Source organism: Procambarus clarkii, chromosome 5, assembly GCF_040958095.1.
Source record: "Procambarus clarkii isolate CNS0578487 chromosome 5, FALCON_Pclarkii_2.0, whole genome shotgun sequence".
Taxonomy (NCBI): Eukaryota; Metazoa; Arthropoda; class Malacostraca; order Decapoda; family Cambaridae; genus Procambarus; species Procambarus clarkii.
In genome coordinates, this window is record NC_091154.1 from 32,702,218 (window position 1) to 32,719,672 (window position 17,455).

The window sequence follows — 17,455 nt, forward strand, 5'->3', positions numbered from 1 at the left end:
GCAAGAAGGGAAGTCTCTATGTACAGAAAGACATAGGGAACAGAGCCTTATGGAGAGGAGAATGGGTATATGTAGGCCAACCCAGCTAACCAGAGACTGAGTAGGATGACCTTAGTGTGCCTTGGTTAGGTCGTGCACACTGCCCCGGCGGGGTGCAGTGGGAAAACCGAGGCATTGAGTACTGTACAGTACTGTGAAATACTCCTTTCTAAGTCTGCTTGCTCCTCCAACTCTTCTTATGTGGTAATTAGTGTTAACTGGATATTCTTCCAATGTCATTTCTCGCAAGACTGCCAAGGTTCAGCTCAGTGTTAAAAGTGAGCAAGCTCCTTGGTGGTGAACTGAAATTTATCTCCCCTCTACTCCCCATCTACATGCAAGACTATTTGAAATGTTCTTGTCAGCACTGGGCATAGATGGTTGGGAGCCTCATGTGTGTTTAGGGTCCTGCCCCTGATTTGGAAAGTAATCATGAGGCTGCTCAGAGCACAGTTTAACCACTGCACTGCGCCAAACAAATGACGTTTTGAGAGTTGTGCATTTCTTTTTTTTTTAATTAGGCTATATTTTAATGATTTCATCAGTCTTTTGTGTTTTAAAATGAACATAGTTGAGTTTGGAAACATTTTGACATTAACTTTACCTGAACATTAAAAAAACAACAAAAATATGTCCTTAACAATTGCACTATGAAGTTTTTGCCACAAACAAGTGTACAGTGAAGGGGTTAAAATACTGAACAACCTATTTATTATGATAAAATTTATAATAATACTGTAGAACATTATCTTGAATTCTCACCCATAAGTTTAAAGTTCTCCACATTGTATGGTTCAGCTTTATATAGTACTGAGTGTCTCACAGAAGACAGCAAGTCTTCAATTGGGGTCATGTCACTCATGGCTTCAGTAGGTGACAGCATAGGCTCCTGATTCTGTATGAAGTGTAGTATTTAAAATTAAATAATTTCATAATAGGCCTAAGTACTATATATACTTAAAATTTCTCTGTATTTTTACTCAAAATAACATCTGATTATTCAAGTTTAGTCGAATATGTTTCTCTTTATAACTTTATTTGATAACACACTAATTTGTAAGACATTTTTATTACAGTATAGTTAAATCTAAATACTGCATGAATTAAAATAATTGCAAATAACATTATGAAAGCATTTACTACAAGCATGCAGTACAGTTAAATTAAAAGGAGATATTCACATCAAGGCAAGAAGTAAAACCGTCTTATGAACCTAACAAGAATATGGCCAAATACATCATTGTTTATTCTATTTTTCATTCAAAATAAATATTATATAGATAGATATAGATAGATAGAGATAGATAGATAGAGACAGATAGATATAGATAGAGATAGTTAGAGATAGAGATAGATATAGATAGATAGAGATATAGAGATAGAGATAGATAGAGATAGATATAGATAGATATAGATAGACATAGTATAAACAGTAAGATTTTCAGTGTATATGAGAAGCTCCTTTTTGAGCAAGCCAATTGATCTCTCTCTTAGGCAAGAGCCTTGATTTTCCTAGCTGGATTCCAGGATCAGTGTGACCATCATCCCCAAACAGCCAAGGTATTATCAAACTACCCTTGCTGAGTAATAATGTGGAGAGAGAGAGACACTGAAGAATATTGAATACAGCCCGAATGACCATCAGACAGTACATTCTTCTATAATCAAAATATATCCAAAGAATACTTGGATTAGAAGACTGATAAGTATTGTTGTGCTACTGCTATCAACTGCTAGTTAACCATATGGTTATATATACAGTATGGTTAACCAGGACCCCAAACCCAGCAAGCTGGGAAAGAACCACATCCCCTGGCTAGTAGACACACAGACCAGCTGGGAATCCACACCAATCAGTCGTCGAGGTAGGCCAGAACCCGAATACCTACGAGACAAAGACGGGAAACAAAGACGGGCCACGACGACCCTGGGGTAAACACACGAATATGGGAGGTGATCACAACAAACTAATATGGCATGTGTCAGTTTGGATAGCTTCAGGGAGCCAACGGGGCTCCGAACAGAAAAGTTATTAAAAACTAAAATAAATGAAACTTACTAATGTCGCAGGCTGAAACCAAACGGGACTGAGGAGAACAACAGCTCTGGAGTAGTACAGATAACCAGAACCTGAACCTTCAGCTTTTGTGTAGGTTAGCAGGAGTAACAACCTATTACCACACTGATGACGGAGAAAAAAAAAAAAAAAAAAGAGAGACTAGGCAAGTAACATGTATCAAACCTAGGCTCCGTCCTCCAAGGCTCCCAGGCTTGAATGTTGCCACTTGTCATAGTAGAGGAAAATGCCTTCACAGATAATGGGCATTGTCTGATTATTGGCTGTCTTTACTTCACAAGCTGGTAGAGAAAGGGAGACATCAAGTCTTAAAACAAGGAATTGTGGTTTAAGGGCTGATGAATAAAGCACCAGACTATGAGTATTGAGGTGCCTAAAGATACCAGTGTAGAGCAGCTCCAGCACACAGTAAATGAACAGATGGCCTCACAAACCAAAATAGGGCTCTGGTTATAGTGTCACATTCTTAGCCAAAAATGATCAAAACAGAGGAACACAAAGGAATCATCATGGCTTGTTCTGCAAACAGTCTTGTCAAGAAGGAAATGAGGAGAAGCATAGATATGGGAGAGAGAGAGAGCAGATATAAAAATCATTACACCAAGCCAACTCATACTGGTGATGAGATGAATCATAAAGATAATGAAGAAGGATCACCTCCTGGCCCCAATTCAGGTAGTAATAGATCCAGCACAGAAACTCCAGGCACACAGAAGAGCCTTGTAGAGTCCACAATCCTTCAGCAGCTGACCTTCTGCATAAAGAGCAGTCTCAAGTAGGGAGATGAGTGGAGGCAAATTAATATAGCTACAAACCAAGGCTGGACTGGCCACATAGGAGTAAGCAAAAGAAAACTTCCCACAAAGCTCTCCAATTTCACCAACTATGCCAACATCTGGATTTGAGTTAACAAATAAATAATCTTCCAATGGTTCTAGTTGAGATGAAATGTGTCCAACACAAAGCTATCCTGTTTGGGAATAGTCAGAGTCTAATGCCACAATAGGAGATAATGAGATGACCCATTTATCAAGGAAGTGTGCATTTGGAGCACAGTTTGATTACAGATGGGCAGCAGCTTCCATGTAAACAGAGTATTTACATATACTCGAAGCAACTGCATCTCACAATACTTGACGTGAGATGGTGCCAATAATAACAACCAAGATCTTGACCAGCATGGTGGTAATCAAACACAAACCTCTCAATCCAAGCTGGAAGCATCATTGAACAACTCGGGCAATGGACTGAAGAGGCCTCCAAGGCATGGAACCCATGAAAAGCAGTAGAGGAAACATTTGATAAAGGAGAGCCCCAAGGCCAAATGATCATGACTCGTGTAATTTCAAATCCAGAAATGAGTTATCAACCAAAAAAACAGTTCAAAACCTTTTGTAAATGTGACTGCGGGTAAACCATGCAGCCAGGGTCAACACACCCATTGAGCTAATGAAGATCCAGATGAGAGGGACAACATTTCCTAGGCACCAACTAAAAACGGAAGACGACCAATTCAGGACAGCCTCTGGTATGGAGATGGAGGCTGCCCTGATGTCCATCTGTGTACACAGCCAATGCTATTACCTGGTGGCAGGCAGTAGTGGTGACCAGGTAGCCAACTAGCAATTGAAGGTTACCAGTATCAGAGAAATATTAGGTACTTTTCAAATCAAAGTTTTGCTTGGAAGAATGTTTTTAGTGTAGAGGAATGTATATCATGATAAGCCTCACGGGGCGAGATCAAGTATTCTTCAGTGTCTCTAAATTCACATCATGACCCATCAAGTGAGTTGGACAAGACCCTTGCTGCAATGGGGATGAAGGTCACACCGACACTAGCTGGAGTCTGTGGAAAGCTAGGACAGTGGGACTCTTGCCCTTTGGGAGTAACACTGAGTAGTTTAAGCTCAGAAAATAAACATGCAGCATTTTCAGCAAACCACTACATCCAAACTAATAAATGAAACATGCAAAACCTCCACTGGGTATTGTGCAGTGCTCTGATCATCATCATCTACATCAGTGTTTCATATTAAGCATCATGTCTTCTACAAGACGCTACCAAAAATCAGATAAATTAAATGACAAAATATTCAAAATGATTCCTGCATCAAGTTATCTAGTGGTTTACAGTACAGTATTTGAGTTTTAGAAAAAACAAGATCTTGAATTACAAGTACAGTATAAGTTTCAGACAAAGGAGTTCACCAAAATCAAACATCAATGCAAACACTTCATATTAAAAATGCTTAATGTTTAAAAATTCTTTATTCCGCAAAGTATTGAATAATTATACGAGAATTGAAGACCGAGTAGGGTGTGTAATAACATTTCCCTCTGAATGAAGTGGCGACCTCCCTAGAAATGTTAGAGCTACAGTCTAGCCATGCCACACAAGTCAGCCCTCAGTACATATATATAATGATCAATAATCGAGATTTATGAATGAAAATATCTTCGTGAGTTGTGTAGTCAGCATGCTTCCACTATGCCACTGTTCAATGGTTAAAATTACAAAAAAAATATTGAAAAACAAAAAATGCATCTTATTAAAACATGTAAGAATACACACGTATACAGGTACATGCATGAGTACTATGTTCATTTGTGTATAGATCCACTGTATTTGTTCATGTAAAGTGTAATTACCCAAGTGTAGTTACAGGATGAGAGCTACGCTCATGGTGTCCCATCTTCCCAGTATTCTTTTTCATATAACACTTTGAAACTACTGATGGTTTTGGCCTCCATCACCTTCTCACTTAACTTGTTCCAACCGTCTACCACTCTGATCATTCTTTGGTATCAGAGAGGGTGTGTGTGGTGGGGCTACATAGGCCTGTGAAATTTCTTAATTGTAGTAACAGGATGAGAGCTACTATGTTTGTGGTGTCCTGCCTTCCCTATAATATTTAACATATGACATTTTGAAGCTGTCGATATTTCTAGCAGTTCCCCATTCTCTCATTTAAATTATTCCATCCATCCACAACTCTATTCACCTAAAGAGAGTTTTGTATATTTTTTGCCACCTTTGTTTTCTTAGCATGAATTTATGGCTTCTTGTTATTGAAATTTAAGGTTTAAAAAATTCCTCTGTCAACTTTGCAGATCCCTGTCATGATTTTGAATGTTGTAATCACATTGCCTTGTTTCCTTCTACCTACTAGGTATGCCATATTTAATGTCTCCTACCTCTTCTCATAGCTCTTTATTTATTTATTTCCAAAAGCTAATAAATGTCCATTTATTAACAAATCTTTACAACTTTTGTAGTTTGTTGTCGTGCTTCTTATGATAAGGGCCTGACAGCTGAGCGGACCAACGCTTCGGATTCGTAGTCCTGAGATTCAGGGTTCGATCCCCAGTGGAGGCGGAAACAAATGGGCAGTTTCTTTCACTCTGATGTACCTGTTCACCTAGCAGTAAATAGGTACCTGGTAATTAAGACAGCTGCTATATGCTGCTTCCTGAGGGTGTGTAACAAAAAAAAAAAAAAGGCCTGGTCCAGAAATGGGCCAGGGGGATGCTAAGCCCCAAAATCATCTCAAGATAACCTAAAGATGAATACCACAAAGTTGCTGAATATTTTAATGCTGATCTCATGAATATCATGACCAATTTCTTTACCATTTTCCCATGTATGAATTGAAAAGCAATGCTGAAATTTGGAAGTGTAGCAAGCCCCTCCCACAATGCTTATGATGTAATAGTCTGTTGACAGTTTACTATCCACAGTAAACTGGTTTTCCAGTATTCTACACTATATTATGTAACATTTACTTACACTGAATTCCATCTACCATGTACACACAGAAATCACAATAGCGTGATATATCAAATGAATAAATTCACAAGGGCCGTGAAGAGGATTCGAACTTACGTCCAGGATGATCCCAGATGCGCCTTAATCGACTGAGCCACGACATGATCAAAAGAACTGCAACTGGAATTGCTACTGCTCTCATGCGTATCCCGCAGTCTCTCCAAGACACAATCCGGGATTTTTTATGTTTTTTTGACCATGTCGTAGTTCAGTCAATTAAGGCACGTCTGGGATCATCCTGGACATAAGTTCAAACTCTAATCACGGCCCTTGTGGATTTATTCATTTGATATATCACGCTATTGTGATTTGTGTGTGTATTGAAGTAAGGGCAAAGAGGTAGAATAGCTTGTTGACAGAGCCTGAGTGCATGGGGGAATTGTGTAAAACCCCGGTTTGTCTCGGAGAGACTGCAAGATCTGTGTGAGAGAAGTAGCAATCTCGGTGGCAATTCTTTTGACCATGTTGTGGCTCAGTCAATTAAGGCGCGTCTGGGATCAGCCTGGACGTAAATTCGAACCCTCATCACGGCCCTTGTGGATTTATCCATCTACTGTACCACGTGTTGCTCCACTTACCTCCTTTGTCAAGTTCATTTTGAAGAGCATAACAGTCATCTAAATGTTTAACCTTCCCCAGTAACCTAGTGTAATCTGCAAACATATTCAAGTAATTCTGAATAATTCTGGCAGAGTTTGTTCATATAGACAATGAAAGTGACCAGAATTGAACTTCATGGTACTCCATTAGTAACATCTCAATTGATACATTGCCTCTAATCATTGCTTATAATTTTTTGGTGGTAAGAAATTTTTCATCTATATGAGTAGTCTACCTGTCACTCCTGCACACTCTAATTTTCAGAACACCCTCTTGTGTGAAACTCTGTCGAAACCCTTTTTTTTAGGTCCAGATAGATGCAGTCGACCCAACTATCTCTTTCCTATAAGATCTCTGTGGCTCTACTATAAAAAACTAGTAGATTTGTTACACAGGATTTACCAGTTCAAAAGTAATATAGAATGTTACTCATCATTTCTCTCTAAGTATTCCATACATCTGGCTTTAATTATTTTCACTAATGATAGGACACTCCATTTATCAATGATGTGGGTCTATAATTTAGAGGGTCTTCTGTGTTACCATTTTTGTAGACTGGAACTGTCTTTTTCCATAAGTCTGCTAGATAAGCAGACCTATGGAAATTCCCCAATTGTAAGAATGTCTGAAAAATTATTTTGTAGCTCTGTAAGCTAATAAGCTCTGTAGCTAGTAAATGCTAAGCTCAGAGTGCAAGCTCCATTTGGCTTTACTGCTATGTTTCTTCTGAAGGAAAGCTCGGCTATCTCATACTTTAATACATTTTATGTGAAACGTGACTACAACAGTGTTACTGTATATTGTAGAGTAATTGTCTAGTTGTGTTTTTTATATAGCAAAATATCCCATTATGTAAGGTAGGTCTAAAATGTATTTACAATACTACAAAATATAAAACATAATATTTTTAAGAATTTAAAAAATTATTCATATCAGAATTTGAACATAAAATATGATTGCCAAATATTCAACTTTATTACATCTATTCATTCTCATTTTACAGATGCATAACAAAGAATTATATCATAGCGGGCACTGGTCGCCACCTACATGTCTCCAGAGTAGCTTATGAATGATGGCATCTGAAGCATGACCATGAATGCTCCTACCTCGTTCTTTCAGCACCTCTCCACCAACCTTGGCAAGTTATTGGAGGAAAGGGTTGAGCAAGTTCAAAATTTAGCCAGGATCCTTGCATTATGGAACAATCAAAGGTCAATTTCTCCACAGAATTGGGAAGTAAGTATTGAAAGAATTGTATTTATCAACTCAAAGCATTTGAATACTAAAGCTAACATACAAAAAATATTAAACATTATTTTCCTATAGATCTTATTTTGTGGTAGGGTTTTGGACCCAAAGCCCAGCTGTTAATGCATGCATCGTTTCTTGAAGCCTTCTAGTACACTTTTGATGCATTGCTATGTTTACTCCTCTTTACTCCTATATACTCAAATAATTCTTTTTGTTGTATGAACCATGTTTTGATGCTGGATGATAGAGCGACGGTCTCGCTTCATGCAGGTCGGCGTTCAATCCCCGACCGTCCAAGTGGTTGGGCACCATTCCTTCTTCCCCTGTCCCATCCCAAATCCTTATCCTGACCCCTTCCCAGTGCCATACAGTCATGATGGCTTCGCGCTTTCCACCTGATAGTTCCCTTCCCTTCCTCTCAGCATCAAAACATGGTCCATACAACAAAAAGAATTATTAATTATAATTGACTATGAAAGGTCTCATTGTCATTTTGACTCTGGTCGTTATTGACATGACTCCATGTTGTGTCTAGGCTTCATATTTGCCTCTTGGGGGAAAATTTATAAATGATATTAAATTACATTTCACCATGATATTTTCAACTATAACTCAAACATATCTAGATTGGTACATGGACTACTACCAGGTCATACAGGATTGGTCCATGGACTACTACCAGGTCATACAGGATTGGTCCATGGACTACTGCTAGGTCATACAGGATTGGTCCATGGACTACTGCTAGGTCATACAGGATTGGTCCATGGACTACTGCTAGGACATACAGGATTGGTCCATGGACTACTACCAGGTCATACAGGATTGGTCCATGGACTACTGCTATGTCATACAGGATTGGTCCATGGACTACTGCTAGGACATACAGGATTGGTCCATGGACTACTGCTAGGTCATACAAGATTGGTCCAGGGACTACTGCTAGGTCATACAGGATTGGTCCATGAGCCACTGCCAGGACATACAGGATTGGCACATGAGCTACTCGCCTTCCCATGAAACATCCATAAACTACGTACAATACATTTTTTGACAAGTCCCAATTACTTCATCTCATGTTATATATTGTTCATGTCAAACAGTGAAATCTGGTATGTGAGCCTACTCAAAATATAGTGACTTCAAACTCTAAAGCTTACCCAGAGTTAAGTTTACTTTTGTGGCTTCTCACCGTTTATTTTTACACTAAACGTCATACAAGTGAAAAACTAATTGTCTACAATTAAAGTCATTACAGGACATTTCTAATACAATAAACAGAAAAGTTAAGTTTCTGTTGAAATTTGTTATATGGTCCATGGTCCATATACTTCTGTACTGAGAAATAGTGCACCTACAATAGTCCTACAAATATCTGCCTGCATGTTTATACCCCAAAGAGTTCTTTGAATGATGTAGTTTCTAACTCACAGACTTACCATCTCGGTAACCTTAAAATTACATTACATGATTTCAGTACATTTGTTTATATACAGTATTACATATTATAAGACACCACTGATGGAGTCAGGATACAAAATATTAAAGCATAATAAATGTCAAAATATAAAGGTGTCAAGATTGATAGCAGTTCTAGAGATTGCAGTGAAAAAAAAGAGGAATACTCATCTTAAAATTACAAAAAGAGAAAAATCAAACTCAAGCATTGAATGTAATGAAGCATCATTGACTGGTGGGCCTTCTATAGCTCTTTTTTGCTAAGTGCTGCTCCAGCCATGCCTTTGGAAGATGCACTAGGACCCCTGAGACAACAATGAGAAAACCCCCTCCAGAAAACATAAGTGAAACAAAACAAGCAACAAAAGTTGCTTTAACATTTAAAAAACCAGCTATGAATGTAATGAAACACCATTTTCTGGGCGAGTCCTGAAGGCTCAGTTCTTGAACTGATGTGCTGGTGGTCAGTTCGGTCATCTCTGGCCTCGAGTTCAGCCCAACAGGTGGTGGGCTGCCGGGTAGCAAGCGGGAGTGCTAGTTGTATGAAGTGTTGCTTGTTTGGTGTCTTTCTTGGGGAGCTATTTTGATCTTTTAGGATGTAGATTGTACGGGTTAACCAGACAGAGGTCTGTTTTGATTCGCCTACCTTTCTGGGTCTTTCCCCGGTCGATGAGAATGATGACATACTTTAAATGTAAAGTGCTCATAGGCCACTGCTCCCTGTGCCTCTCTGAGGGGACCAGGTTCTGGTTCGTGGTCCCCGGTAGGCATAAGAACTCCTGTGACTGATGACCTCAAACTAATAAGAGTATAGCACATATCAGTTTGGATATCTTCGGAGAGCAGACGGGGCTCCCCACAGAAAACCAGTGTTGAATGTAATGATATCATTTTCTGGGCAAGCCTCAGAGGCTCCCTGAAGCTATCCAAACTAATATAGCACTACTGTATATCAGTTTGGATCGCTTCAGGTAGCCGATGGGACTTCCTCACAGAAAATTTGGTATCCAGAGATAACAAGGCAAACAATCATTTTTATGGTAAAAACACCTAAACCGTGATGCCCTTGATTGGCAGGCAAGGCCATTTGAAGCTCCAGTCAGCTTGTATCTTCATTTACTCACCTGTCACAATAGTGAGCATGGAACCTTTGGTATGGCTATTCCTGGAACATTAGTTCTACCAGGGGCCATTACTGGTGCATTATGGTTAGGGCATTAGTCCGGTGGCAATGATCATTTGCTTCAACAGTCTTTTGCTAGTATTTGGTGCTTATGCTTACTGGTGGGTGATAGGTCAGGGTGCTGTCTCAAGAACCCTGATGCATCCTTAAGGCATTGCTGGACAGTGATTAACTTGAGGAGCTACTAAGAAGGCCCTCCCAAAATCCAATACATATAATAAAAGCTTAGGATGTACTTAAAAGAAAAATACACTTTAATAATGTTTTCCCTAAACATAATAAGCAATCACTGTATATCTGATCAATGAAAGATACATGATCAAAGACAACAATTGTGATGAAAATGCAATATATTCAGTATGTATTGCTAGAAAAAGCATTTAAAAGTGTATACCAAGTCATATGGGATATGAAAGCTGGCTAACAACTGTACCATTTGTAAAATACAGATATAAATACCTATCTTGTGGCTACCTTTTGGCTACCTTGTAGCTACCTTGTGGCAGTTTTGAGGATCTTCATCCCTGTGGCCTGGTTTCTGACAAGGTCTGAGAAAAATCCTAATCGCTGTGATTTACCAAACACTTTAGCATTTGCTCTCATTTCATCTTCCAAGCACACATGAACTTACATATTCACAAGCATTTTCCCATATCTTTATTATCCTAGCAATACTCTCTAGGTTTTGCCTAACCCAATGATAATTCTCCTGAGCCTTCAAAGAAGATAAATGCAGTCTCCGTGGTGTAGTGGTAAGACACTCGCCTGGCGTTCCGCGAGCGCTATGTCATGGGTTCGTATCCTGGCCGGGGAGGATTTACTGGGCGCAATTCCTTAACTGTAGCCTCTGTTTAACGCAACAGTAAAATGTGTACTTGGATGAAAAAAACGATTCTTCGCGGCAGGGGATCGTATTCCAGGGACCATAGGATTAAGGACTTGCCCGAAACGCTACGCGTACTAGTGGCTGTACAAGAATGTAACAACTCTTGTATATATCTCAAAAAAAAAAATATTTACTGAGATTTGTCAACTTACATTCAGATGCATTCGCCTTTTGCATAAACCAAAAAGTGGAGAAGGTTTACATAAACATATATCTATGATGCTTTGTTCTCCTAGAATTTTCCATTTCCTAGTAGACAGCACTGTTTGCTCACAACCAAATGGTCCCAGATTCGATTTCTAAGCAAGCATCAGGTGTAAGAAAAATGCCCAAATGTTTCAATCAGCATGGGAATTGAACCTGGTTCCATTTAGTTATTAATGACTGTGCTAGAGTATATGAACTGGCCAACTTTTCCAGGGATACAGCAGATATTATAGCCAGGATCACTATTCATACAAGAAAATTAAACTGATACCGAGCAATTGAAAGTTTTATTTAAGTGAGGACCTGAAGGAAAACTGAAGAGTGAATGAGAAAATATAAGACAACTTGTACGATCAATGTTTAATCATTAAACATTGAAAAATTGATCAATGTTTAATCATTAAACACTGATCATGTAGAAAACATGTCTAAGCATATTTTTTTTTTTTTAGGTACATCCACCTATGCTACCAGTCTGCTTCGTTAAAAAAGTTCTTAAAGATTCGGTTGTGTACATAATAATACATAAACATACCTGGTCAATAAGAATTGGCCTCTCTTCATCTGGTGTTGTAAAAGCTGTTGAGCTGGAAGTTTGTCTCTCAAATAAAGAACAAGATTTGTAGCTGGACGTACTGGCCCCCGACACTTGTCGACTATATGTAACTACATGTTTATCTTCTGCAGCAGGACCTTCCACAGGTGGCAGTCCATATTCAATCTCCAAAACTTTTTGTTTGTTTTTCACAGCCAATGATGAAGGTACTGACTTTGATCTTAAAATATTCATGGTATTTTTACTTTCTGTGGTAGACTGGAATTCTTCTTTGAGAACCTTTTGCTTAATAGCAGTGGCCTGAGCACATCGCTCCTTGTACTGAGAAAGCACTTCATTTATATTTTGAGAAATAATATTGCAATTGCTATCATCTCCGCTCACCTTTATATCTATAGTGCTGTTCTTCCCAATTACATCTTTTGTTTCAGAAATATTATCTGCTAAAGTTATGTTTTTATTAGGGTCTTGAAAACCATTTTCTTTAACAGATGCTGGTCCTGGGAGTGGTGTATATTTTTCAGATGCTATATTGGCATTAATGTCATCAACTGTGAATGGATAACTGTCTCCCGAGTTTCCATTTTCATCCTCATCTTTAACAAGACCTGGAAAGTTGGCATTAGTATCTTGGGTTGCAGCTGTCTCTCTACCTCTGTTGCCAAAGTCTTCCTTAATGGCATTACTTGGATTTCTTTCTACTGCCAATGTTTTGCTATCTAGAACTGGCTCTCCAAAGATCCTATAAGTTGAAGAAGTCCTTATATCCTCAGTAACAAGTCTTTGAGCACTTTCAGTGATGCCACTTGCAACTCCATACTCTTTCTCAAGAAGGTTGTTCTTATTGGATGATAATTCAGCAATACTTGAAACTGGCATATAAGTTGGCCGTTTGCTTCTCTTTACATCAAAACCATCAGGTCTATTATAAAGGATAGAATCAATGGAACTTTTTCCATATACAGAAGAAAACTTGTTCTCTTGTAAATTTTTCTCAGAACTTACAGGTCTCTTGAGATCAACCTCAAAATCTGGGAGGTTTTCATCAAAAGGTGTTTCAATGAGGTCTGATGATGTACTCATCAATGATGTCGTCATGTCGGAAACTGATGACAATTCTTGAATAGGACTTTCCTTTACATCATCATTCTTTTCAATGTGACTTGTATATTCTCCAAGAAAATTTTCATTTATGTTTATTTGTTTTTGATCAAATATCCCTGATTCTATATTCTGTAAGCTTTTGGGTAAATTTCTATGATGGACATTATGCTCTAAATATGGGACACTGGGTATTGGACATTGCTCTTTAAATGGTGACACATCATCTACTATATCTACTGTACTGTGTGTATCTTCAACTGGAGTGTCTACCACCTCTTTTGACTTTTCAGCTTCTGCATCCTTTTCCTGTGGTGACCAGTCAGTGCCAAGGATATATTGCTTTCTAGCTTCACTAAGTAGACATCGTTGCACTTTCCAATGAGCAAGAGCCTCACTATGTTCTGCAACAAACATCTTTTGGTGATAATAAGATTCCATTTTGGCCCTGGAAAAAAATATATACAATGTTAATATTTAAATAATTGCAAAGAAACACACATCTTTTCACCAGGTGAGGTACACTATATGAGGAACAGGTATTTGCACAAAGAGGAGAAAATAATGTATAAAAATGTTCTTGTTGGTTCATAGTGCAGCTAACAGGACAGTGGAGAAGAATTCAATCTAGCCCAGAGTGGCCTGTGACCATCAGATGGCAATAGCCAAGCTAACACCAGGTCCCAGACCTCTAAGCCCCATCACATTTCTCCTGATATCTTCCCATGATGGTGTAGTCAGGTTCATGACCAGTTTCATTAAACTAACTTGAATTAATTCCTAAAACCTTGGTTTCATGTGCAAGGGAATAGTGCTGTCTACATGTGTAAGTTGTATATATTTTTTTAATGCATTGAGCAAGTGTACCAAGTGTTTTGAGTTTCATGACCTAACTGGATAGCAACCCAGAGTTCTCTTCTCTGTTTTGCTTGCTTGTGCTTCAACAATACTGTAACAAAACAAGCTATGCTACTCTATGTATAGTGAACAGTTGTACATCTTTTTTGTTAGCCAGAATTATTATGTGCTTCTTTATCTTTTATAATGTAAAGGAGGTGTGGGTGATGTTATACCTTCATCAGTAATGCATAGTTCTATCAGGTCTGGCTAGTAACTGGAAAGGTGACCCTGTGGTCAGTATCAACATTAGCTAGGGAGGATCTTGACTAGACAGTCATGCGGGTCAAGGTGGCTTTCTCCCAACCCTTTCAAAGTTGGAAATAGGATGAGAATGATATTTTTTTAATTTCAATGTACTGTATATACATATTAAATAAAGTTATTATAACAATTATAACAATTTTGATCATGGCTATTACATTTCCAATGTATTTACTATTATTATTATCATCATTATTATTATAATTTTATAATATCATACCTCAACTTCTCCTCCGCCTCTAGTTTCTTTGCTTCCTTCATCTCAAATTCCTGGCCAATTCTCCAATCTTCTTCCACTTCCCTCTGTTTGTCTTGCAGTTTTCTTTCTCTAGCTTTCAGCATTTCTTCTTTTAATTCATCAAACTGAGACTTTTTCTGCTCTGCTTCTTTCTGACGAACATGTTCCATCTTTCCTGAACAAAATATAAAATGACAAATGTTCATTTGTAACCATGTATAAATGGTTAAATGGTAAAATAAATAAAGCATATAAATGTTTCAGATATTTATCAATCTAATCTGAATGCAATCACCATCACCAAAAATAGGAGGATAAAAATATTTAAGTAGCAAAATGCAGTAAGGTAAACAGGAGGAACTTAACTACAGATAAAATTTTGCTCATATGACCCTTCTCAATATGATCAACATAAACGGGTGTAACGAGATACCACACACAGGTAAAGCAGAAAGTCACTAGTCAAGTGGGATGCATGTAAAGGTATTTGAGTGCTGTAAAGGTGCAGAAAATTGTGCGTTTGTAATCACTACCTACAACTTTCTGTCTATCTAAAATGAATTTAGTATGCAATGAAGGTACTCTATATTAAATGACTGTAATCAGTTCTCTTCAATGGTGTTACCAAAGATTATTTATCATCATGATATCACTCACAAAATTATCTTAGGTTAACATAAGTTGTAGCAGCCCCTTACACCAACTGCAAAGATCCATTACAACACCCATAGGCTTCCCAGTACATACCACTTGACAAGGTGACATCTATCTTTCCTTTCTTTAGTTACTGTCAAGTAAGTAACTTATCCCTCCTAACCAATATCATTCTCAGTACATAGATTTCTGTTCCTATGGTGTTTGGTTGATACCTGGTTGATGGGGTTCTGGGAGTTCTTCTACTCCCCAAGCCCAGCCCGAGGCCAAGCTTGACTTGAGTGTGTTTGGTCCACCAGGCTGTTGTTTGCAGCGGCCTGCAGGCCCACATACCCACCACACCCCAGTTGGTCTGGCACTCCTTACAGAAAATGATCTAGTTTTCTCTTGAAGATGTCCACAGTTGTTCCGGCAATATTTCTTATGCTTGCTGGGAGGATGTTGGACAACTGTGGACCTCTGATGTTTATACAGTGTTCTCTGACTGTGCCTATGGCACCACTGCTCTTCACTGGTTCTATTCTGCATTTTTTTTTCAAATCGTTCACTCCAATATCTTGTTATTTTACTGTGTAGATTTGGTACTTGGCCCTCCAGTATCTTCCACGTGTATGTTATTTGATATCTCTCTTGTCTTCTTTCTAGTGAGTACATTTGGAGAGCTTTGAAACGATCCCAATAATTTAATTTATTGCGTCTATGTATGCCGTATATGTTCTTTGTATTCCTTCAATTTCAGCAATCTCTCCTTGGAGAGGGTGTTTCCCACCCCACTCCTGAGGGTGTTTCCTCATCAGTCCTATATTCAAAAGTAATATGTCTAAAAAGAAAAGTATCTGATCCATGTATGCTTCTTGTACCAACTTACAGAAGAATCAAGTATTGAACTGAAATAAGAGAATTTAAAGAAGCAGAGAAATATTTATGATCAGCACAAGCATAACACAGTGCCTATAAGAGAAAGAAATGGGCAACATTTTAAAACTACAATATGAAACATCAGTATGAGAGTTAAGTAAATAATTCAGATGAAAATTGGTTTGGAAACTCTTTTAATAGATTACATAAGAAAAATTTTCATTCATTCATTCAATGCAAAGAAGTTGTGGCAACACATAGAACAGACCATTAGACTTATCATTAGGTTATTTAGCATGTGTTTTGAAGGATTTAAACTTATTACATTATTATACCTAGCTCAGTATACTGTATTAGTAAATCACACACATTAATTTTATTATTAGCATATATTTTTAAGATATTAAAATAATAATATGGTTTAAAATAGAAATTGCAGTATGATTACTAACTTTCAAACTCCGAAATAATGGCAGCTTGCTTTTCAGAGGATATCACTGTTAAGCGTTGTTTCTCCTCTATCTCTTGTTCTGCCTTCTGCTGAGCTGAGACCTAACACAGATACATTATTAGCAGGTATCAGAAATATTAATTATTACATCCATACTGTTATTACAGTTACCTCGTAGGCCACACAATCTAAATTATAGTTGGTCTATGCATTTCATAATTAATTATCACTTTAGAAAACTATCATTTGCTAATAATTAATCATTCATATACATCAGCTTCTTATACTGTTTCAATAATTATCCCAAAAATGTAAACTCAATTCACTCATTATGAATGAGTGAATTCTCATTATGAATGAGTTATACTGAAACACTGTGCATAATTAATGAACTAACCTGGTTTTGTGCTGCCAAATAAAGCATATGCGCTGCATATGCTTCACACTGATGGTGCATTTGTTCTAATTCTTCGCCTGATATGCACAGCTTCAAGCTAGGGTGTTTAGTGCTACCAGCCTGGACAAGATGATGCTGCAATAACAACAGGTACTGTTGACCTTTCATTAATTTATTAACAATTTATAAACAACCTTATTATTATATTAGCAGAAAAGCCTAAAAATACACTTTAGGCTTTGTCTAGGAAGAGAAAATGCAGTAGTAGGAGCTCTTAAAACAGACAATTTAAATATTAGGTTAAGATTACATACCATGTTTTCTCAAGTGATTCTTTTTCTTTCCACATATTCTTATATATATCAGTTCCAGCAAATAACGAATGTTTTACAATACTGTACTCTGAAAGGATTTGGGATGTATTGTTGTTCAAAGACCTCACTCTTAAAATACTGTTCTTCCTGACTAGTGAACTTTCTGTTCACCTGCCAAATTCTACTTTTTCACTT

The 17,455-nt window shown here is 37.8% G+C and overlaps 1 protein-coding gene across 8 annotated transcripts in view; it reads right to left on the reverse strand.

The window, feature by feature from the left end:
- Positions 1 to 17,455, reverse strand: part of LOC123762227 (gamma-tubulin complex component 6) — a 117,305-nt gene that overhangs the window by 28,512 nt on the left and 71,338 nt on the right. For 6 of the 8 annotated variants that reach the window (XM_045748601.2, XM_045748620.2, XM_045748610.2 and 3 more), the window contains exons 13-18: positions 16,947 to 17,081; positions 16,551 to 16,650; positions 14,569 to 14,761; positions 12,066 to 13,635; positions 7,593 to 7,679; positions 802 to 934 (exon numbers count right to left, since the gene is read on the reverse strand). In XM_045748601.2, the coding sequence (XP_045604557.2) occupies positions 802 to 934; positions 7,593 to 7,679; positions 12,066 to 13,635; positions 14,569 to 14,761; positions 16,551 to 16,650; positions 16,947 to 17,081 (2,218 nt within the window). The remainder of the gene's footprint in view (positions 1 to 801; positions 935 to 7,592; positions 7,680 to 12,065; positions 13,636 to 14,568; positions 14,762 to 16,550; positions 16,651 to 16,946; positions 17,082 to 17,455) is intronic. The other 2 variants (XM_045748637.2, XM_069300748.1) reach the window with 1 other exon arrangement.